This window comes from Nothobranchius furzeri, chromosome 6 (assembly GCF_043380555.1).
Source record: "Nothobranchius furzeri strain GRZ-AD chromosome 6, NfurGRZ-RIMD1, whole genome shotgun sequence".
NCBI classification, from domain to species: Eukaryota; Metazoa; Chordata; class Actinopteri; order Cyprinodontiformes; family Nothobranchiidae; genus Nothobranchius; species Nothobranchius furzeri.
The window spans coordinates 49,323,713-49,345,989 of record NC_091746.1 but is presented as its reverse complement, the minus strand read 5'-3'; the positions used below and the strand labels follow the sequence as shown (position 1 = coordinate 49,345,989).

The 22,277-nt window shown below is 41.5% G+C and overlaps 2 protein-coding genes across 4 annotated transcripts in view; one reads left to right on the top strand and one right to left on the bottom strand.

Moving 5' to 3' along the window:
• Positions 1-8,090, top strand: part of sardh (sarcosine dehydrogenase) — a 52,379-nt gene extending 44,289 nt beyond the window's left edge. Inside the window, exons 18-22 of the mRNA XM_015940649.3 lie at positions 1,668-1,761; positions 6,513-6,675; positions 6,850-7,018; positions 7,134-7,269; positions 7,708-8,090. Coding sequence (XP_015796135.3) covers positions 1,668-1,761; positions 6,513-6,675; positions 6,850-7,018; positions 7,134-7,269; positions 7,708-7,836 — 691 coding nt within the window. The 3' untranslated portion in view covers positions 7,837-8,090. The remainder of the gene's footprint in view (positions 1-1,667; positions 1,762-6,512; positions 6,676-6,849; positions 7,019-7,133; positions 7,270-7,707) is intronic.
• Positions 8,091-9,988: 1,898 nt separating this feature from the next.
• dbh (dopamine beta-hydroxylase (dopamine beta-monooxygenase)) overlaps positions 9,989-22,277 on the bottom strand; it is a 30,168-nt gene continuing 17,879 nt past the window's right edge. For 2 of the 3 annotated variants that reach the window (XM_070552273.1, XM_015940638.3), the window contains 8 exons: positions 21,155-21,257; positions 20,329-20,495; positions 20,064-20,207; positions 17,692-17,730; positions 15,303-15,362; positions 14,393-14,520; positions 14,112-14,271; positions 9,989-10,449 (listed from right to left, as the gene is read on the bottom strand). In XM_070552273.1, coding sequence (XP_070408374.1) covers positions 10,357-10,449; positions 14,112-14,271; positions 14,393-14,520; positions 15,303-15,362; positions 17,692-17,730; positions 20,064-20,207; positions 20,329-20,495; positions 21,155-21,257 — 894 coding nt within the window. In that variant the 3' untranslated portion in view covers positions 9,989-10,356. Of the gene's footprint in view, positions 10,450-14,111; positions 14,272-14,385; positions 14,521-15,291; positions 15,363-17,691; positions 17,731-20,063; positions 20,208-20,328; positions 20,496-21,154; positions 21,258-22,277 lie in introns of those variants that run through there. The other variant, XM_070552274.1, reaches the window with a different exon arrangement.

The following is a 22,277-nucleotide window of genomic DNA, read 5'->3' as shown; positions in this document are numbered from 1 at the left end:
TGCAAAAAGCACAACAAGTCACATGTATGACTTAAAAATTTCTATCAGATGCTGCATCAATCTGTTTTGTAACCAGATGTAAAACTGCATCCCAGAATCCACAGCTGATGAGTCTGAGAATGTGCACGCTCACTCATCGGCTGATTATAATAAAGCTACTTTGCTTTTGGGTTCAGTCAAGAATATGGATAAACTGAACAGCCTGTGCATCAGTGCTCACATGCTTACGCGCAAAATTTAAAAAGGGCTTCATAAAAATAAATATGTGCTTCCATTCCCACACATTTTCTACATTTATTACACATCGGTTGCTTTCTAGAAGAAAGGATTTGCAGAAAGATGCACACAACCCCAACCGTTCCACAAATATCTGCAGTCCTGGCTTCATGTCACACCATTTCAAAAATATCCCCTTTAAAAAAAATACTTCCCACTCACAAACACACCAGTCCACACGTAGAAATAAAATCTAAACTTTTTTTTTATACTTGACTCATCTTTATGTAACAGTGCGGTTTTGGGATAGGTTTGTACTTGTTCTTAGAATTACAGTCTTACCATTTGGGAGACATGTTGGTGAAATGGGAACAAAAACAAAACTGTTCAGTTGCATTTAGCTTATTTATATGGCGCAAAATCAAGACGAGTCATCTCAAGGCATTTCCCAAAGAAATGCATTCCATTGAGTTCAGCTCATTAAGCCAGTTAGCTAAGTGTACTTTGTAAGGAAACCCAGCAGATTGCATCAAGTCACTAGCTACGTTTACATGCTCCAAATGTCTCCTATCTGATTCTTGGAAATCCCAAATCTCTGTTTATATGGACACTAACTGAAATGATCTGATCATGCCGTGAGTACACACATACGAAGCATTTAGTCAGATTTAATAGGTTCAGTCGCCTTTCCCCGGAAAAAAAAATGTAAACAAAGGTCATCTTGGCCACACATCTTTCCCCTTGCTTTTTATTTTCTTATTCTCCAGCTTTGTCCATTGACTTACGTTTTTTCCCCTCATTCTGGACCTTCTTCGCATTTTTACCTGTATGCTTTTGTATTTACTGTTCGCTTTAACTAAGCTAACGTACGTGACGCTACTGCTCCTCCGCCACAGGACAGGAGAGCAGAATGCCGTACTAATGATCACCCGCTCACACCGTACTCCAGCTCCAGACTTGCCCTGAGCATCTGCAACAGTGGAAAGACGTCATGCTGAAGTTGTACACATGCACAGTGGACATTATTTTACTCTGAGAATACGAAGGAATGTGTACATAGATGTCAATAGGAATGATGATCGGCCAAAACCACCTCTCCGAATGGGAATGGAATTTCATTCCGACTGGGCCGTATCGGATCAGAATATTCCGATTGACGTGTTCACATAAAAAAAATTTTGATCTGATAGGGCATTCATTCCCATTACTTGTACCCATGTGAAGGTAGCTGTTTACCGGTGTGTCAGTCTTTACAGCAATCCTCATACTAAGCAAGCATGTAGCGACAGTGGAGAGGAAAACCCCCTTTTAACAGGAAGAAACCTCCAGAGGATCCTGGCTCAGTATAAGCAGCCATCCGCCATGACTCACTGGGGGCTTGAGAAGACGGAACGCGTGCGCACACACACACACACACTTTTCTGATACTTGTACTTGTTTTATTTTTACAGTCGAGAGGTATTGCAGGAGGTTTTGGACTCAGACCTCAGCAACAACGCTTTCCCCTTCTCCACACACAAGGTCGTCAGTGCTGCAGGACATCAGGTGATGACACCAACACACACACACACGCACGCACGCACGCACGCACACGCACACACACACACACACACACACACACACACACACAGTGTCTAAACTCAATAACCAGATGCAAATCTGTGCAGGGGAAGTTGTTCATTGTTTCAGATGTTTATCATAACAAACATGATATTGCGTGCGTGAGTGTTGAGGGAGGCTAGACGGCACGTCTCAAGGTGTCTTTGCGACTTGCTTACGATCGTTTCTCCCACTTACACCTTTCTGTCTAGTGACTTGAAAGAGTTCATAAATTATGCTAATGAAAACATAGAAGGTTGCATACTTTCATGATGTTTTCCAGTAATATTCTGTACAGTGATTTGACCTTGTGCTTGTGACCCATAAAAAAACAACATGTTGTACAGATTCATGCAGCGACACATATGTTCACTCTGCTTCAGTCTGTTATAGTTGCTCGTGTGTGAATTATGCAACGTCTCGGTGATTGCATTCTGCATCTTCACACCACTCTGCAGGCCTGTGTGTGTGTGTGTGTGTGTGTGTGTGTGTGTGTGTGTGTGTGTGTGTGTGTGTGTGTGTGTGTGTGTGTGTGTGTGTGAGGCTTTTGCTGCTTTCCAGCTGGTTGTTGTTGGCCTCGTCTGGGCGACGATTCGGTGGCTGCAGTGCTGCGTGTGTTCCGAGCAGAGCTCCTCCTGCCCCTCTGCACCCCTCACAGCTCATTACTCTGTTTCCGTTTTCCCAAACTTGTCATCTGAAGCGGGTGCGCTGCTGGTGTGCTGGTTTGTTCATATGAATCTATGTTAGTATGTCTGATTTAGGCTGGTGAGAGCATGAGTGTTGTTGTGTAAGGGGCATGTGTCTACTCCAGCACATGCCATGATGTACCATCCTTCTCAAAGCTTCATGACGTCCATATGGGGCCCAGCATGACCCCTGAACCATGACTTGCTTTCATTGCACAGAATCAGACCTTGTGTGCATGGCAACGAAGCTTTTTTCTTTTCCGTTTCTGAATTCATCTTTGTAAACATTGGGCAGTTTCTAGAAGTTTCTCCATCCACACAAAACCAAAACTCTGACTTGTTCTGAGCAGGAAGGGTAATTTTACACAGAGCCCCAATTTGTAGTGAAGCTTTTCTCCCATAGTGCTGACCCTTTACAGGTCCATCTGGTGATTCATGTCATAGTTCAGCAGAAACAGAGTAACAAGTGGGAAAACACAGAAATACAAACTAAGCTGAAATAAAATTAAAATGTAGTTCAGGGGAATTTCAGGCCAGCATTTTTTTTATGACTTGGAAGTTTGGTTCTTCATATAAATGGAAATGCTGGAGATTCAGAAACAAGCTACGTTTTTGGCAATATTTCCTTTAGGATGTAAACATTTCTATAGTAATTTAAATCAGCTGAAAACGAAAGTCTTTACGAAGTGTTTAGGATTTTAAAGGGGCCATATCATGGATGTAATGTAGCAAGTCCATTACACAGGCTTTGGCTATGGTTGTAGGATAAATGAAACCAGGCTCAATAACAATTGTTTTAATGTTCATTTAAAAAGGGTGAAGCGTTTGGACCTGTAAGAAGAAGAGTTGGTATGAATATTGAGGATTTAAAGTGGTAAATGATGAAGTGTTTTTGTGCTTCTGGAGGTGTTCCAGCTAAAAGAGTCCCAGGGGAGCTGGAGCACCTAAAGAAGGTTTCAGAACATTCCATTCAGGAGGAATGGGAGGGGTGACCTGTGAAATTGCTCTAAGAAAGCAGATTAGTTTCATTGGATGTTTTTAGGATTAATTAAAGATGATTCTATTTTTGTATTGTAATTATTCAAAGAGATCTTAGAGATGAGGATGTATGGATAATTTAAGAATATGGAAGGATTGGATTTGTATTTACCTGTGTCTGGTTTTAGGATTGGACAGTTAGTCACACCTGTTATAAATACAGCTCTGTGTTTGTTGGAAGGGTGATGGATGGAGCGGCAGGCATGGATTTGTGCAGCCTAGATTTTAATTTTGTAAAAGGTAAATAAAATACACTTGGGTCTGCACGGCCTCCTCGGTTTTCAGAATTACTTTTTCCTCCGGAGCGCATGAGGGTCTTCCTGACAAGTGCCCTTGGCGCCACAATGGAAAATCCACTTTTTGGAGCTTTTTACCGTTTTATTGTTATGTAAAGAAAAATTTGGCTGGCTCAGCCATATTGTAAGGAGAAACTGTCTTTACTTAGTTATATTGTTAAGAAGACTCAAAGGTTGTTTTCATCGATAAACTGACGATAATATCTGTGTGTCTGTGTTTCAGCTCAATGAGGAAACCAGTTTGACAATTAAAAGTTTTAATTCTACAAATTAAACTAATGATTTTGAAATTGACAAACAGGAAATAACAATCAACATTGGCAACTTTGTGGGACAATCTTTAACAGTTGATATGCTGTTCTTGCTCAAATAGACCTTCTGTCGGTGAATGAAGATTGAGAGTGATATGATGTGATTATGGATGCGTGTGTGTGCAAAGTGTAGTGAGAATTGAACATGAGGTGAGATGGATGCGTGTGTGTACCTGATTTTGCTTCAGGAAGAAACAGGTGTCTGAGTGAAGTGATGGTTTGGATAAACTTAGGTCTTATCAGAGAACTGCATCAAACGCTAAACACCGTGCTCTGTCTCACCGAACTCTTGTGGACCCTCTTTTGGATCCGGGCCGTGGAGGATGTTGTGGTTCATCCAGATGACACCGGCGGCTGACAGGGGAGACGTAGGTGTCGAACGGAACCGGTCCAAAGTTGCCCTCGGTACACGTGGATGGTAGAGTGTTTTGTCGATGCGCTTTCTTAAGTTAATTCACTCAGAAATCAAAAGACTCGGTAATGAGTCTGCGTTAGAAGTCGCGATTCAGCTATTCTGCCTGGCTTGGCAGGAACAGCGTGAGAGAGGGGGGGGGGGGAGAAACGAGCCAACCGGCTCCCCCCTTTCAGCGGTTGTTCACACGTCCTCTCTCTTTCGTTGTCAAGCACGAACTGAAATCATAAGACTGAAACTTACCAAAAACCTTTCTCCTCTCAAAGCAAACGTGTGCGTCATCAAATGTGTTTTGGAGTTTACTGTGAGAATCTGTGTGTGGGTGTGTGTGAGTGTTTGTGTGCTTGAGTGTGTGAAGGTCGATAACAAACATTATTTAAGTATGGATTCATTAAGCCATTATAATTACCCAAAGCATAAGAACCATTCATTTGATTAAACACATTTATAATGAGCAAAATGATAATGGTTACTTTAACATTAAAATCAAGAAACAAAGTTTTAAGACTTGTTATGTTATGACTACTTTTATGGGAACAACATCTTCTGTGGGAACAACATCTTCTGGCACGAAGCTGCAGGTGGCAGATGTTATGGTTTCCTCCCAGACTCGCTGGCGTTCAGGTCTTAATCTGTGGGTGAAAGTTCTCAACGACCCAGCTTTGACCCAGCTGAGTCCAACACCACCATTGTGACAGAAAACCCATATTTCCTCACGTTACAGTTATTTCCTCATGAAAAAAACCCACACTCATATTTTGCAGCATTTATGTCTTTTCCTGTTTCAGTTTGAGTTTTACTTTGAAAATCCTGTCTCGTCATCAGCCCTGCTCCTCTCCCAGAAGATAGTCTCTGGTTTGAAACCTATCTACTCTGGCTAATGCAGAATGGCTTAGGCGACTGGCTTTATGTAACAGACTTGGTAGTCCAGTGGTTAAAGTGCTAGACAGGACACCTTTACCACTGGACTACCATAGCCAATATAACAACTGACTCACCTAGCACGCTGTTGTAGACGTGTTTTGTAGGAGCGGAAATGGGCGGAGCTTCACTGAAACAGACCGTTTCCTTTCTAAGTATAAATTCAGGCTGACGAAAATAACTCGTATTTATAGTAAATGACATCTCGGTAGTGCCAACGTTAATATTTTATCATAAACTTTGCCTACCTTTGCTCTCAAATATTTAAAATGGCAGGATGTGGAACTTTTAATTCATCCTTTGCATTGTTTAATAGTGTTTTTGTCTTTTGAAACTTTTGAGAAAGTTGTTTGTTTTTCCAGATCTTCAGAGAGCAACATGAGTAAAGACTTATGCTTCGGTCATGGGATTAATACATGAATGGTCTTAGTTGGCGTTATTTCACTCACTCACCAGCAGGGCCGCTGCTGAGTGTTTGAAACCCGAAGAGGTGGACGACTTTCCCTTCAAAGCTTCAAAAAATTCTCCAAGCCCGAAACAAACTTTTCCCCTGTGGGTGGGGCCTCTTTTAAAAAAAAAAATCCTCATCTTTTCTTGACTTCCTCTTTCAGATTTGAATTAATTAATTTTATTTTAGAATTTCAAATCTTAACTGCCATTTTACTGTTGATTGTATTTGTGTAAATTATTCATGAATTGATTTTTTTTTGTATATATTTTTTATTTTGTAACCATAACTACACTAAAAAGTTAGTATTACCACTCCTGAAAGAGCAACATTTAAACTCGATTTTTCTTTCTGAATGAAAACATGGAGCCACTTCACCTCTCACTCTTCCCTATTACAGTTTGTTCTCATCTCATCCTTGCCTCTCCTTGATCCTCATTCCTTTATGCTGATTCTTGTTTTTGCTGTGTGCAATATTTTTCCTAAACTGCACACAAGCACTAGACGAAGTGTGTCAGCTCCGCTCTTCTCTACATCCATCTCTCCTCCTCTCTAAAGCTCCTCTCTGCTCTGGCTGTCATCCAGGTTCGAGCGATGCGTCTGTCATTTGTCGGGGAGCTCGGATGGGAGCTGCACATTCCCAGAGACGCTTGTATTCCCGTCTACAGAGCTGTCATGGCTGCTGGTGCAAAGCACGGCATCATCAATTCAGGCTACAGAGCCATAGACTCCCTCAGCATAGAGAAGGGTAATGTAGCCTGCACATCATCCATTACAGATATTTAGAAGGTCTGATTTTTTATGTGTACTCTTCTTCTGCTGCCGTTCTCTAGTTAGTTATCACCTGAAATTTGCAGCAACTTAACATAAGGCACGGTTCTCGGTATCTCCACATTCACTTTGTTGCTCTCATCCTCATCAGGCTACAGACACTGGCATGCTGACCTTCGCCCTGATGACACACCCTTGGAGGCGGGGCTCGGATTCACCTGCAAACTGAGGAGCTCCATCCCGTTTCAGGGGCGTGAGAGGCTGGAGAAGCAGAAGGAGGAGGGGCTGAAGAGGCACATCGTTTGCTTCACTATTGATGAGTCAGTAAACTCTGTAGGATGGCTGTGATTGGGTCATCACTGAAACATTAGCAAAATATGTCTAAATGGAGCTCAACTTTAATTCATTTTCTCTCCTTTCTTTCCTCTAAATCAGGAAAATACCAATGTTTGGTTTGGAGGCAGTTTTCCGCAACGGCGTTCCCGTTGGTCACCTTCGACGGGCTGATTATGGTTTTTTTATAGACAAAACAATCAGCTACGGATACATCCGCCACCCTGATGGAGGAGTGGTGAGAGCTTTACACACACACACACACACACACACACACACACACACACACACACACACACACACACACACACACACACACACACACACACACACACACACAAGATCACAACTTTTATTTATCTGTGACATTCATGTCTCGAAGGGTTTCTGCACTCTGCTGGTATTTTGTTCTTGTTTGTGTGAATGTGTTTTATATGACGATGTCTTTTAAAAATAACCTTGAAGCTATTTTTATTCTTTCTGCTTAAATTTATACGGTAAGTATTGGTAAGACAAATATAGCAGAGACTGAGTGGCAGATCAGTGGGAGAGCAAAAGGGAGAGAAAATGAGCTTCCTGTGTTTGTAACGTTCAACCTGTTCTGAGTCCAGCTGAGAGCACTTTGGAGCTTAGTCCTCCTAGTTTTACTTACAGCTTCTTTATTTCCCTCCATTAGGTGAGCTCTGATTTCATTAAAACTGGCGATTTCACCCTAGAGAGGATGGGAGTGACGTACAAGGCCACGGCCCACCTCAAGTCTCCGTTCGACCCTGAGAATAAACGTGTGAAAGGAATCTACAGCTGAACAAACTCGTGTAAAACACTCAGGTTAGGAAGTAATGTGAAAGGTAGAGATTTGCTGCTTTTTTCTCTACATTTGGTTTCATTTACACATCTCTGTCAGATACCAGGACTCTCTGATGTTTACTTTTCATAAAGGTGGATGTGGTAAAACAACTTGTTTTAAATCAAGTCTGATTAAAAGTTAACTGATTTTCTCATGAGATTATTAGCATTCAGATCAAAGGCAATAATAATAAATGAAACTGAAAAAAGCCATATAATGTTTCTTATTTTAGTGATAAACATAGTTTATGACCATCTGATTATAGATGTTTATTATTCTGACCAAATAACTCCTAAAAGGGTTTTTAAAAAGTGAATATCAGGCCACAGTTGCCCCAACGTTAAGATTTATTGCGTGTTTTAGCCAAGGAAAAGGCTCTCATAAAATAATTAAGCTTTTAATCATAAGTAAAGCTGTGTTCTGCCTTTACTTTGCCATTTATAATCAGATGATAAAAGTCCCATTAGTCGTCACAGACTAGTGAAATTTCAATCAATCAATCAAATTTATTTATGAAGTGCTTTTCATACAAGTGCAGCTCAAAGCACTTTACAATATTAAAAACAACCAGACAGCCCCTCCCACCCAGACTCACATACAAGATCCCCTGTGTATCTCCCTCCTCCCACCCTCACTCCCATCCCAAGTAGATGCAAACACACGCACACACACACACACACACACACACACACACACACGCACGCACGCACGCATGCACGCACACACACACACACACACACACTCACACACACACACACACACACACACACACACACACACACATACACAAGGACTATTTAGAGAGACCAGTCAACCCGACAGCCATATTTTAGAACTGTGGGAGGAAGCCGGAATACCCGGAGAGAACCCACTCATGCACAGGGAGAACATGCAAACTCCAAGCAGAAAAACGTCTGGCTGGGATTCTAACTTTCTTTCTTGCTGCAAGGCAACAGTGCTAAGTACTGCGCCACTGTGCAGCCTACCGTTCAGGTCTCATGAATAAATGTGATTTTAAATCATACTATAGTTATTTTCTGTCTTGCTAGAAATGCATTTATGCAGATGACAAACCAATGTTCATGTATTGTTTTTCTAACAGCTTTTCTCTTCTTTCTTTCTGATTAGCTTCAACTCAGTCAAAACAACAAGTAATGCAACAAAAGACTAAAATTTGCTCATTAGCATAAAGATTTTATACAATTCTTACTTACAGTATTAATAATACTAATAAAAACTTGCACTTTACAATAAGGGTTCCTTTATTAAGTTTACTTTAGCAACTGCTTAGCATTAATGAAGGAACCCTTATTGTAAAGTATTACATGCTTGTTTTATATGAAGTATTAACATCTAAATGACCTTTAAAAAGCAGCAATTGATAGATTTATAGATTATTATAGATTTTATTCTATTGTCCTCAATCAGCTTTAAGCATCAGTAAAAATATCAACAAAACACCTAAAGTGTCTTAATAGTTGAATCTGTGTAGACAGCTTTATAGAAGTCACATGATCAATGTAGAATAAAGACAACAGGTTTTTATTACAGGTGCTCAGATGTTCAGTTTTTCCTCTTGTTTACACGAGTATCAGCCATCAGTTATGTTCTCCATAACTGTTTACACTAATCTACACAAACACACCTAAAGACTAAAAGCAGAGCTCATTTTGCACTTAAATCCTACAGCTGTAAAATGTTGTTTTTCCAACACAAAGCGTTTGCTAATTTAGAAGGATTCATCGACTCTGCACAGAATCCACTAATCATTCAAACTGCGGCTCTCAGGAGTGATTTATCTAGATTTATGCAGGAAATGTGGAACGCGCTGATGGAACTCGGCGGCATAAATGCACCCAGAGGTTTGTGTGTTTTTACATGAACTGTGTTTGTATAATTACCAGATTTACATTGGGGGATTATTGCAAATGATTAAATAGTTTCTCTGATGGACAAATAAATAGAATTTCTTCATAATGGTTTTTTAAAAATATGTTTCTCAAAAGTGATTCAATAATAAATTAACAGCTAATTATTTTAATGAATTTCTTATTGACGCGGACTAGATGTTTCTGTCTGAAATGACTTGTGCTTGAATAAAAAGCTGTTATAACTTAGTTATTTGTTTTTATTGTTCAACAGAAAACAAAAGTTCAGTGTGACATTACTTTCTTTTATAACACAGCATATGTAATATAAACTTAGTTGCTTCATGTAGAGATACTTGTTAGTAATTTTGAATGAAAACAGACGATCTCCATTTTCATTTCTTTAAAATGTGACCTGAATAGGACTGTTATTAGCCTAATGGGTATGCACTAATAATAAACACAGAGAGTGGGTGTGTGTACAGCCATGTAATTACAGCAAGAAGTGATGGAGACACTAAGACAAGCTGACTGACTTCACAGAAACTTCTGTTAAAAAGGGTTGCCACTTGTTTTCTTGGCTGAAACGAGCTGAAGCAGCTGCACAGCTTCAGCTGGCCGGTGTGGCTCCTCCCTCACATGGGAAACGAGGCTTTGCAAGGGTGGAGGTCACCTCGGGTACAGGCTGCTTTTCCCATTCACCCTGGAGAAACATATTATTTTGTTACCTTTTTGTTGTTGTAGTCAAGTGCAGAAAAATGTTAATGAAGATGCAAAAGGTCAATGTTCCAACCCTCCACTACAGCCAGGAGCTGTAGCTACAGACCACAAAAATGAATACAAGCAGCTAAGTGGCTGGGGAAGGAGCTCGGGTGTCTTGGACGAGCCCAGAGTAGCAGAACTGCTTTTCCACATCGATAGATATTTGAGCACTGGACTGCAGTGGGAGGACTGGGAGTTCCCGGGGATGACCTTAGATTTACCACAGCAGCTCTCTTCTGTAAGAGGTAGTTGTATTCTAATTTCTCCATTTGTGATGTCACAAAAGGGAGCTTTGTGAATCTGCTTGTTATGAGGCATATAGTTCCTGAAACCAAACTCTGACAGAAAATGGATGAACTGTTTTTTATTTTAATTTAATTTTATTTTTTTTACTTTTGGAGTGTTTATACGAAGCCTAAAGGCTGAGGCACACTGGAGGCGGAGATTTTGAGAAGTCAAGTCGTCACACAGGATGTGCCGCTGAGCGCTTCTTCAAAAATGGCGCGCAATAGTCAGAACATCATGCAGCACTTGAGAACAGAAAGTGGGAAGAGATTCTTTTGCTTATACATGATCAGACTTGCCATCGTGTTTTGTGAGACTCTTAATTCATAAAAAATGGGCAAGTACGCTATTTATTTGAATATTTTAAGATTCATAGTACTTAAAAGTTATCAAAACTGCAGTTGAGTTTATGTCGTAAAGCCGTTCCGTGTCGTAATGTCTGTTGTAAAGTACTCCACAACGTCGTAAACAGCCGTCACGCCGCAACACTTGAGATAAAACTGGCGCCTATCTTCAGAGCCTAGGCGCGGCACTTCTAGAACGTGGTGCGGTGCCCCCGTGTGCCCACTCGTCAACTATAATTGCTTCCATTTAAAATGACGGCGTGTCCACCTCCGGTGTGCCCCAGGCTTACATCACACCCATCTACCATGGGTCTCCAGAAGAAAGATAAAATAAACAGTGGTCAATGGGCAATAAATGTTATTTTCCCGTCTGTCATGTGCCATGGATTTCACATATGATGTCTGTGAATTCTAAAGACACATTCTGATGCAAAGAAAGCGCTTATTTTTCAATGGGGGCAAAGGTTACTTTAGTTTTTGTGTGAAAATACGTCCAGGTCTACAAATGTGCATCACTAAGTTGACGTCATTGCATCAGAAACGGAGAAAAGCAGAGGAATGGCTGTAAGTTCAGCAAGCTTCGAGTCCTTCCATCTGGAGGAAAGGACCACCATAAATCTGGCCATTTGGTAAGTAGCAGCAATGCTAGATGAGAGGAGATCTTGTGGTGAAGTCATACATGCGACAGCAGCAATGCTAGATGAGAGGAGATCTTGTGGTGAAGTCATACATGCGACGTGCCGATGTCTGATTTGTAGTCATGCTGATTATGAATTTTTACAAGCTGATAAATCTCAGAGTACGTAACTGGCGTGGTCGAAACATCCATCGTTACTTTTCATTTAGATTACCATACCATACCATACCATTTTATTTATAAAGCGCATTCAACATGGCATTACAACCAGACAAGGCGCTGTACATTAAAAGATTACAGTTAATTAACACGTTCAGAATGACATTTAAAGCATAGTTTATAAGAAAAAATGAAAACAAGAAAATACTCGAACTAACAGTCGTAAAACACTAAAAACACAAAGGAATGTGAAACAACAGATAAAAACATATGAAAGAACCACAGTAATACAGATGTTAATTATTGTGCATTCTATTGTAGAAAGAATGCAGATGTCGAAAGTGGTCCATGATTATGTATTATATGCAAGGTTGAAGTAGTGAGTTTTCATGCGAGATTTAAAAATGCTAATTGTTGGTGCTTGCCTCACTAGTAGTGGTAATGCATTCCACAGCTTGGGAGCACAGACAGAGAAAGCCCTTTCTCCACGGCTTTTCAGACGTGCGTTAGGAAGAGCTAGGAGGAGCTTATCCTCAGACCTGAGAGCACGAGGCGGATTGTAGTAATGGACGAGTTGAGTAGATTGAAATATAACACGTGTGATTCAGGGCGTAAAGCTTAGTTTATGCTTCTGCGTCAGCTCCACAAGCGAGACACATGCACTGACAGAGTTGTTTTGCTCTTGGAACTTCTCCGTTTTCTGGGGAGTGTTGCAAAGCAATTCCCCACCAGAACAACAGAGGGCGTAGCGCTGTTCTGGGGTATCCTGTCATCTATCCATCCAAGATGGTGCATATAATTGTGCTTATATTGTGTTTTTTGTATTTCAGATGCTTGTGGACAGGGATAAATTTGTCCCTCGTTCTCCTCCACCTCTTCATGCTCCACTACCTCTAAACCCACATTTCCTGTCATTTCCATCCACGAATAAAACTCTTGCTGTGTATCTTTTTACTCTTCCGGTCACAGGTGAATAAAACATTCACATTTTTAGTTTATCCACAAGGTATTCTTCAAGCTGCTCCGTGTCTGCCACTAGATATTTTTGGCTTTCTTTATGTCTTTGAAGGTGCAATGGCGGCACTGTTGACAAAAGCACCGTCCTGACCAATCACAAGTTTGTGCTCTCCATTTCGTTTGACCGATTAGTGACCCCAAAAGTGGGCTCAACTCCGTCCGTCCTTGTGAGCCTCCTGGAGAGCCCTCACAAGAATGGCTAATGGTATAAACTAGGCTTTAGGCAAAGCGGATTAGAAAATAGCTCTTTTAGCCCCGTTGACTTGCATTCATTTTTTTTTTGTTCTTCCGTGAGCCAACCGGAAAGGGAGGAGACTTAAGGTTGGTTTATGCTTGACGCGTCTGCGAGGTCCGCACGGCTCCGCGCGGAAAAGTAGCGTCATTTTGCATCATTTTAACAACCACGCCCCTCCACCGCGCCTCCGCACGGCCCAGAATTTCCGCAACGCGCACCTCGGAAAATTTCTAACCACGCGGACGGACGGACGCGAAAAAACATGGCAGATCGGCAAGAACTAGTACGGCAGAGGTTCGTAATTACAGACATTTGTATGATTCAGCTCTCAGAGATCACCGTGATCAACATGTTGTTAATAATTCTTGGAGAGAAATCGCTCGCACTGTCGGAAACGACGAGAACGCTGTTAAAAATGCTGAAATGCCATGTTGTAAACAGTAATTTCTACTTCTACTATGGTGTAGTGTTGGATGCATGCCGTAGAGCTCCATGCTGCCCCCTACAGTTTGGGAGAATATTGGCTCACCGCAGAGACGAGCCGCACGAACCATAAACACTGCGAGTTGTGAAGCGCGTTCCATCCGCGAGCCGCATCACCGCGCGGAAAGTGAATGCGTCAAGCATAAACCAAGCTTAAGGCTCCCTATATATGCAGTAGAGGCACATGACAGCGCAAAAGGATGCAGATGGTGAGTTTTGCATAATAAGTTTCCTTTTAACTGTAACCAAAGAAACCGTTTTTCAAATAAGTGGCATAATATAGAAGTGTAAATGACTGAATGGACCGAATATGACATCTGGTTAGGTTTGAAACAGTGAACCCTGATCAAAGCCTTCATGTTTGTAAGTGGATAATTTTTTCGAGGGATTTATAAAAGTTTGCATCTGCTGTTGAAAGGGTAACTGGCTGAGTTTTGACTCACTGGGAAGAGGCGAGCGATCGACTGGTTGCAGTGCATGGAGATGGGAGCTGTATTGTAAAGAGAATCCAGCACTTCTACAGTAAATCCATCCCAGTGGAGCTGAGAGAACTGCTCAGTCACACCGACTTCCCCACACACACACTGATCGTTCCCATTGAACCTGATGAGAGGAAGGAAGGTCAATAGAAGATGGTGACCGTGTGAGGTGCAGAAAACTAAACCTGCTGAGTAATGTGACGTTCAGAGGAAGCTGCAAAATGGGGAAAAACAGAAACAGGGACCTGTTGATGAAGTTGAAGTATTTCTGCAGGAATCCGGGGTCAACGTGGCTCTTGCAGAGCTCCAGCTGAGTCCGAGGGTAATAGTGAATGTAGTTAACACACATCTCCTCCATAATGCCGAAACCTCCCTGAGAACACAATAGAGTTAAAGGAATATTCTACTCTTAAGTGAACTTTAGTCTGTTGCTATATTACCCAGAGTTCGATAAGTGGGAAAAAGCATTTTGCAACCAGCCTAGTCATTCTAATCTGGCAATATTCTGTTAGCTTTAGCTTAGCATAAACAATGTAAGTGAATGGTAACAACTAGCACCACTGTAAGTCACTGCTGCAAGGCACAAGGGCATGACACAGTAACAATTATTAAAAGTAACCACCTGTACATTGTTACAATGAAGTGGCTTGATGTCTGGCAGACATGGTCACTTCCAATTTTACAACATTTATCAGATTTTACCCTAATGGTGGTAAATGAGTTTTGGAGCTGCTGCGTCGCGTCCTTGTGCCTTGCAGCGACACCTTGCAGCGGTGCTTTGTCCTTGTGAAGTACCAAGTTATTTAAGCCTCCTGTAATTCCTCCTTGTTACTTATTATTTTAATTTGCAGTTCATATGATTATCAAGGTCACCAAGAAAATTTAGGATCATTATTTTGTCATTTATTTTGACTTTTTTATATGAGATGCTAGTTGTTACCATTCATTTACATTGTTTATGCTAAGCTAAAGCTAATGGAAAACTGCTCGATCAGGAGAATGCTATTTTCCTCACATATCTAAGTCTGGGGGAAATGGTAGTAACACACTGAATTTCATTCGGGTGGAATATCCCTTTGAGATAAAACAACGAGTATGCAGAAAATTAGATGCATGCCATTTAATTTGAAATGAAAAAACATACTATTGTCTCACCACTGTTGGCTTGCTCCTGTCCTCGGTGTTATAAGTACACTTGGTGATAAGGACGTCACCCTGCAGGTTCACACAGACACCCGCATCTATTTACTTTTAACAGGCATATTTTTTGATGATTCATGAAACATTTTTTCAGTAACACCACCGGTGCCCAGGTTGCTCTGGGAGGTGTTCAGCTGGGTTTTGCCTGTTTGTGGGGAATTCCCAATCTAGTTTCAGATTTTACTGCCTCCCCCTGTTTGTGCTCAAATTAGGCCCCTTAGAGCAGCAGCAAGGTATTTGTTACAGCGGTTGCTGTTTGTCCCAGAAATCTGAAGCTGCAGATGACAATAAGTGATTTTCCTCCTCCTCCTACCTGCACAGCTGCACTCACTTGGACTGATCACCTCCTGAGCAACATAATCCGGTTTTACAGGACCATAGCGTTTGCAAAACGGGATTTGCCGTGGCTCCCTGCGGAGGATTAAGGTCGTTTATAAGATCAAACCGTAGCGGTAATGTGGCGCAATCGTGGCAATTTTATAAAAGTTTAGGTGATGGCGGCATAAAGTGGGTATGGGGGCGGTCTCTGGGCTGCCGCAGACTTCCATTTATCTTGGACATAACTTGCTTTTTATTGCGATTGAAGGCGTGATCGTTAACTTTTTTTAACAAGCAGCTCCTAAAGGTGTCTGTCCTCGTCAGTCCCTGTGCAGTCTCTGGTGATCTGAGCTTCAGCTCTAACAGAGAGGCTCATGGAGCGCTGCGGCGCTCCAGTTTGCCATCTTAGCTGAGTTTGTTCAAAAAGCAAACCTTTTTGCCTGTGTTTACTTTCATTTTCAATACATTTGCCAGCCGGAGCTCAGCAATAACTCCCCACGCCATCATGACATCTGCCTCTGTTGCACCAGGGCACATACGACAGACCATTACCGCAATATTACTACCAAGCGAGGCGGAGCGAATGCCGCAAAATTCGAGCAACGGCATGCCGGCGTGGCGCGTTTATAGACATACCATTACGGTAATATTATGCCGATTTGCTGGCATGGTGTGTCTTATAAAAAAGGCTAAATGGAGAGCTGCCAGGAGGAAGGGAGAGAGGAGGGCTCCCGATGTGGGGTTGCGGTTGGAGGGGCAGGACTTGGAATGGGTGTCAGTGTATAGGTACTTCGGCATGTGGTTGGATGAGAGACTGATGTGGAAGGTGCATGCGCGGGGCTTGGTAACCAGGTGTTGCCACATTCTGAATGTTATGAGGTGTCTGGCCGGGTCAGACTGGGGGGTGGACAGAGCCACCTTGATGTTGGTTTATGAGGGTATGTTCAGGTCGGCCTTATATTATGGGGGTTTCCTGTATGGCTCGGCTGCGCCTTCGACCCTGAAGCAGCAGGATGTGTTGCAGGCAGCGGCTGTGAGGGTGTGTACTGGGGCGTTTCAGTCGTCCTTGGGGGAAGCCCTTCTTGTTGAAGCTGGGGACATCTCTTTGGAGTTTCGGGGGGGTTCGCGTGGGAGGGGGTTATTTCTGGTTGGTAGGTCACCCAAATGGTAGGTGTGAGTGTGGAGATCTGGAGACGGTTGGGCACATTCTTCTGAGCTGTGGCCGATACGCGGTGGAGTGGCAGACTTTGTTTGGGGTTTTGGGTGCGTTGGGGGAGACTGTGTTCAGTGTGAGGACTTTACTGAAAGTAGTGGAGAGGCGCAGAGTGGAGGAGTTGTTACGTTTTCTACAGGCAGTAGGAGTCGATGAAAGGCTGTAACCAGGTATGGCTGTAGGCTGTTGCTGCGGCAGCAATACGCCACAAGGCATCCAGCCCACCTTACCCAAAGAAGAAGAAAGAAGGGAGAGACTGGATCTGTGCCAGTTCTTTCACCTGCTCCATTTGTTTGTGTTTCAATGGCTTTTAAAAGGGTTTTAGTTGTTTGAGCTTGGTGACGCTTAAGGGCTTTTAGAGGGTTTTAACAGACGAGGGACCAGAGAGCTGGTTTCCTCTTTGGCTCCCAAACTTGGGAATAGCTAGTGGACTTTGTGAGTGTTTGGGAGCATTTCGATGTCGGTTTTAAACATAAACCCATGGCCGTTTTAACAATGTGATTTAAATACTGTTAGATTTGGAGCTTTGCATCTTTTTAAAATCATAAAATAAAAGCATTGTTTACAATTTTAACACCTGAAGCACATGCCTCTGTGTTACTCCCGGTCCTTCCTTTTTCCACCTTTTAGAGGACATAACATGTTCTAATGCAATACTCTAAATGCAAACAGGGAGGAGAATAAATCTGGGGCAGCACCGTCCAGAAGCCATCAGCTGAGTTTGCAAAGGTATAAAATTCCCATTCTTGTCAAGAAAATCTACACAGTGAAATGTTTCAATTGCAAACTCCCACATAAATGTTATATACTTACTTGTAAAGCATTCACCATTTTCCTTAGAACTCTGATTGGCTGTGAGAAAACAGAAAGAAAATCTGTAAAATAAAAAAACTACAGAAATCATCCAACTCATTAGAGATTCATGATTAGAATTTAGAATTCTGATCTATTTAATCCATCCATCTATGGATATTTAATATGAACAGAAAATATTCGTTCAATCATCAAAATCCATGTCTCCAAGTAGCATGTTCATTTTAACCCTTATTTAAAAAATGGCCATAAAACTGTATTCTTGAGACGTCTATGTGGATAAAACCATTTAGACATTTCTGTTAAAATAAAAACAACGGTCACTAAAGTTACTTGAAATTGACAACAGAATTTTTCTCTTGACTGCGTGAAACTCAGCTATTGAAAATCAGACAATACTTTTGAATTCTAGGTCAGAACAATAATACAATAAAAATGTGATTGGCAGTCCCCCTTCTAGGGTGTGTCGTGTAATTCTCAGGCATCTAATCAGTCAGTTTGCCTTTTTATTATTGGTGAATGGTAGTCACAGTGCTGTTTGGTGTGATGGTGTACCACACTAAACAAGGACAACCCCTGAGTTGTCTCAGGAGGTTAGAAAGACAATTACTGACAAAGGTGTCCAAGGTAAAGTTCAGAAGACCATTTGTTCTGACCCTGTAGGTCGTTTTGTGTCTGATCACGTTTAATCTGATGCGTCTGGTTGATAAGAAAAATATGGAACACCTTTCCCCACAGGCACTTCAGGGTTTCTCAGTAAATCAGATTTGATTAACTTTTGCATGTTTGTTAAAGCAGATAATAAAAAAGGACACATTCATTTGCTTAAATGCATTTAGACAAACAAAGTTTCAAGTGGGTAAATGGATCAGCTCTCCGTTTTTCAGACGCATCCATTTGGAAACGAGCCCTAGGACATGGAAGACCTTTGGTTATGTTCTGGGTCTGCTTCTGTGCAGGTTCAATGAAATCTCCAAGCATTCTGGAGTGAAATGTGCTGCCCAGTTTCAGAAAGTTCTTTTCTCAGGTAGCAGATAGAGGTCCAGCAACAATATAATGAACCAAAACATGAATAAAAGCAACCATGACAAATGTTTAGTGACCTATGAGCCCTAACCTGTTAAACCTTCATGGAAGGAGATGAAACAGTCTGGAAAAGTTTTCTCTTGTCAGTTTGTCAAAATATCTGCGGACAGGTGCAGAAGTCTCACAGGTTCAGCAATCAAGCTTTAAAATGTTATGGGTAGCATCTTTTTCATTCAGTTCAGTTTGATCAATTAGCTATTTTTATTATTATTATTATATAATAATAAAAATAATGAAATTATTCAGTCATTTTTTATTTATTCCTTTCTTCTGCTTCCTGTTACTTCTTTGACCATTGTGGGTTTTTCTTTCTTGGCAGTAACATCCACCTCTACAGATCTGACAAGGTAAAAGGTCTATTTGATCCGCAGAGGTCAGCCTGATAAATCCATCATTTGTCTGAAGAAGCTACAGACTTTGAATCATTGACTGCTGCTGGGGGTCCAGACAGATGACAGATCTCCTCTGAACCATCATGTACCTGCTTGCCTCTGATATTTGATATGAATAAAGCACAGCCGATGCCAGCTGTCGTCTGTCAAAAAAGTTGTTTGTTTGGACGAGGAGAAGACATACTTGTCTTTGCATTTGTGGCTCTGGAGATTGCAGAGCTGAGCCTGATGAGGTCTAAAAATTCAAATTCAATTCTAAAATACTTTATTAATCCCAGAGGGAAATTGATTGCTGTAATAGCTCAGAATAAAAAGAATAATCAAGTCATCAAAGAGTTATTGTATATTACAATGGCTGTTGGCAGGAAGGATCTCCAGTAGCGGTCAGTGTTGCAGCGAAACTGAAGAAGCCTCTGACTGAAGACACTCTTCCGTTGTCGGACAGTCTTGTGAAGAGAATGCTCAGGGTTGTCCATCATTTTCTTGATTCTCTGGAGAATCCTTCTTTGCATTATCTCCTCCAGTGGTTCCACAGTCGTCCCCAGAACAGATCCAGCCCTTTTTATTAGGCTGTTGAGCCTTTTCAGGTCTCTGCTTCTGATGCTACTACCCCAACAGACGATGGATGAAGAGATTACACTCTCAACAACAGACTTGTAGAAGATCTGCAGCATCTTTCTACAGACATTGAAGGACCTAAGCATCCTCAAGAAGTGCAGTCTGCTGTGTCCCTTCTTGTAAACTGCTTCGCTGTTCTTTCTCCAGTCCAGTCTGTTGTCCAGGTGAACACCAAGGTATTTGTATTCCTCAACCATCTCCACTTCTTCTCCCATGATGGATCAGTGTTTGACTCCACCCTGTTTCTTCTGAAGTCTAAAATCATGACTTACTCACCTGATATTCTGCACTGAAGTGCTGGTCATCCTGCACCACCTCCAGCTCAACCCCCTCTCTCACCAGGACTGTCCTCACTCCACGGCCTGCCAGGTGTGTGTGCAGCTGGGACGCAAATATATAGATCCCCCCTGGAGGCAACGCCTAACGACACAATCCAAGTGAGATTTTCTGTAATCTTGGACTAAGTAAAAAAACTTTTACATAATTTACCAAGAGCTTTTTGTGTTGTAATCATACATGTACAGATATTTTCTACACTTACGGCCTGGGTGCACTTGGATGTGCAGTACCCAGTGAGGTAGAAGATGGGTTGTTTTGGAGGGATGGCCATGATGGGGGTGTAAACGAGGCCCAGCTCCATGATTCCTGCGTCATATCGCCTCAGGCTGGGGGTGTAATGCAGCCGAATTCCAGATGAATCACGCCGGCCTGCATGAAAAACACCCAGATATGAACGTTTCACATGCAGCAACTTTAATGTGTGTTGAAAATGTAAAAAAAAAAAAAAAACAAAAGTTCAATTGCCAGAATAATCTAACATCTTTGAAAGGAATATAGACTTCAGAGGCTCTTTGCATCCCGCAGGAGCAGATTTCTGAAGTGGATTACTCAACTAGTCCTGCAGTAAATATGTTTGGAAATTTCTGTGATTTAGAACTAACTAAAAAACAAGTTAAAGGGGACAAAAAAGACCTAAGAACACAAAATGATGACTTTCCTGCGACAAATATTCTAACCAAAAGGGTTCTTGCTTGGCTGAATCATTTACTTTACATTAGAAGAAGCTAACTTTGACCAATTTCCTCAGTTTTGTTTTAGGTATAACTGTAGTTTCTCTTATGCTGCATAATAAACGCATCTAAGCATTCAGTGGTATTTAAAGAATAAAAATTACAGAAATGAAATGGTGATGCTAAGGTATTTTAATGCACCACAGGTAAAAAGGAAGAAGAGAACAAGACAAAACTGATGAAGCAGTGTCTCTGAGGAAAGTTGCTAACATAGCCTGCTACTGTTACAGCTGCTGTAAGAGAAAAGCCTTGCATGTGGTGCAGCAGGTTAAGTATTCATGTGTGTACTTTATGTACCAGATATGAGGAGAGGGTTGTGGTAATGGACTTCAAGACGAAGAAACCTTGAAGAACCAGGTCCGCCCATCGCCAGTCCTGCATCAGGGGGATAGTAAAAAGCCTACACACACACAGGAAAGTATGCATGAAAAATAAGACTACCATATGATTTATATAGGAGCATTCACATGGAATTTTTGTTTGTTTTAACGTGTTTTAGTAGCCGAAGGAGTACATTTCACAGTAAAGGAGTATTTTATGATAAATTAAACTACAATCTCTTCAGGCTGTTAAAGTTGTCTAAAATATTTCAATAATATAAATGTTTCTCTCTTTTTAATTTTTTGCTATAAAAGATTAATTTAACTTGTTAGAAGTTGATGCCTTCACAGATGACCCCAAGAGCCTTGCAAAATCTAAAGCTGCAACAGATTATGAAACATTTTCAATATTTATCACAGAAAACCACCTTCAATGAACGCTTCCAAGTGATTTAGGACAGAAACCTTTGCAGGCAACAAATTAAAGGTCCGACCAAAAAAAAATTTCTAATAAATTCTTCTCTCATTTATGAAATAATCACATTTTCAAATGATTCATACACTCGTTTTTAGTAAATGTGCAGTCTAATATAAATGAATGCCTGGTAAGTCATTTCCTTTGGATAAAAATCTGTGGCGCTCACGTTTCAGGAAGTGGAAATTAGGCCTGGAATACTTGCTTTTTAACGATGCGTACACAATTTTAAAATGGCTGCCTTGCGTAACTTGCCTTGATTTGAAGCCTTGATTTGAAGCGTTGTTTCTCCGCGATCCCCAAAATTAATGCCACGCATCTGCACGCTGCAATACGCAGGCTGAGTTGACAAAACAAGCGTGACACACTTACCATGCAGTTGTCTCAAATAAACCAGTTGCTGATCTCTAGTACTGCCGTTTGTTTTGGTTGCACCCACAAACCCGGTACTCTAGTCTGTGTACTGGGCCTCTAGTGGAACGTGCAGTGTAGCAGCAAGAATGTGAACAAAGCTGCTGTCTGCAAGCTTAGTCTGAGGTTGAGGAACATAAAACATCAGGAATTGGAGTCTTGTTTTCATGATATTTGGACATCTTGCCTCTGACAGCACAACTCTTCCACTGCC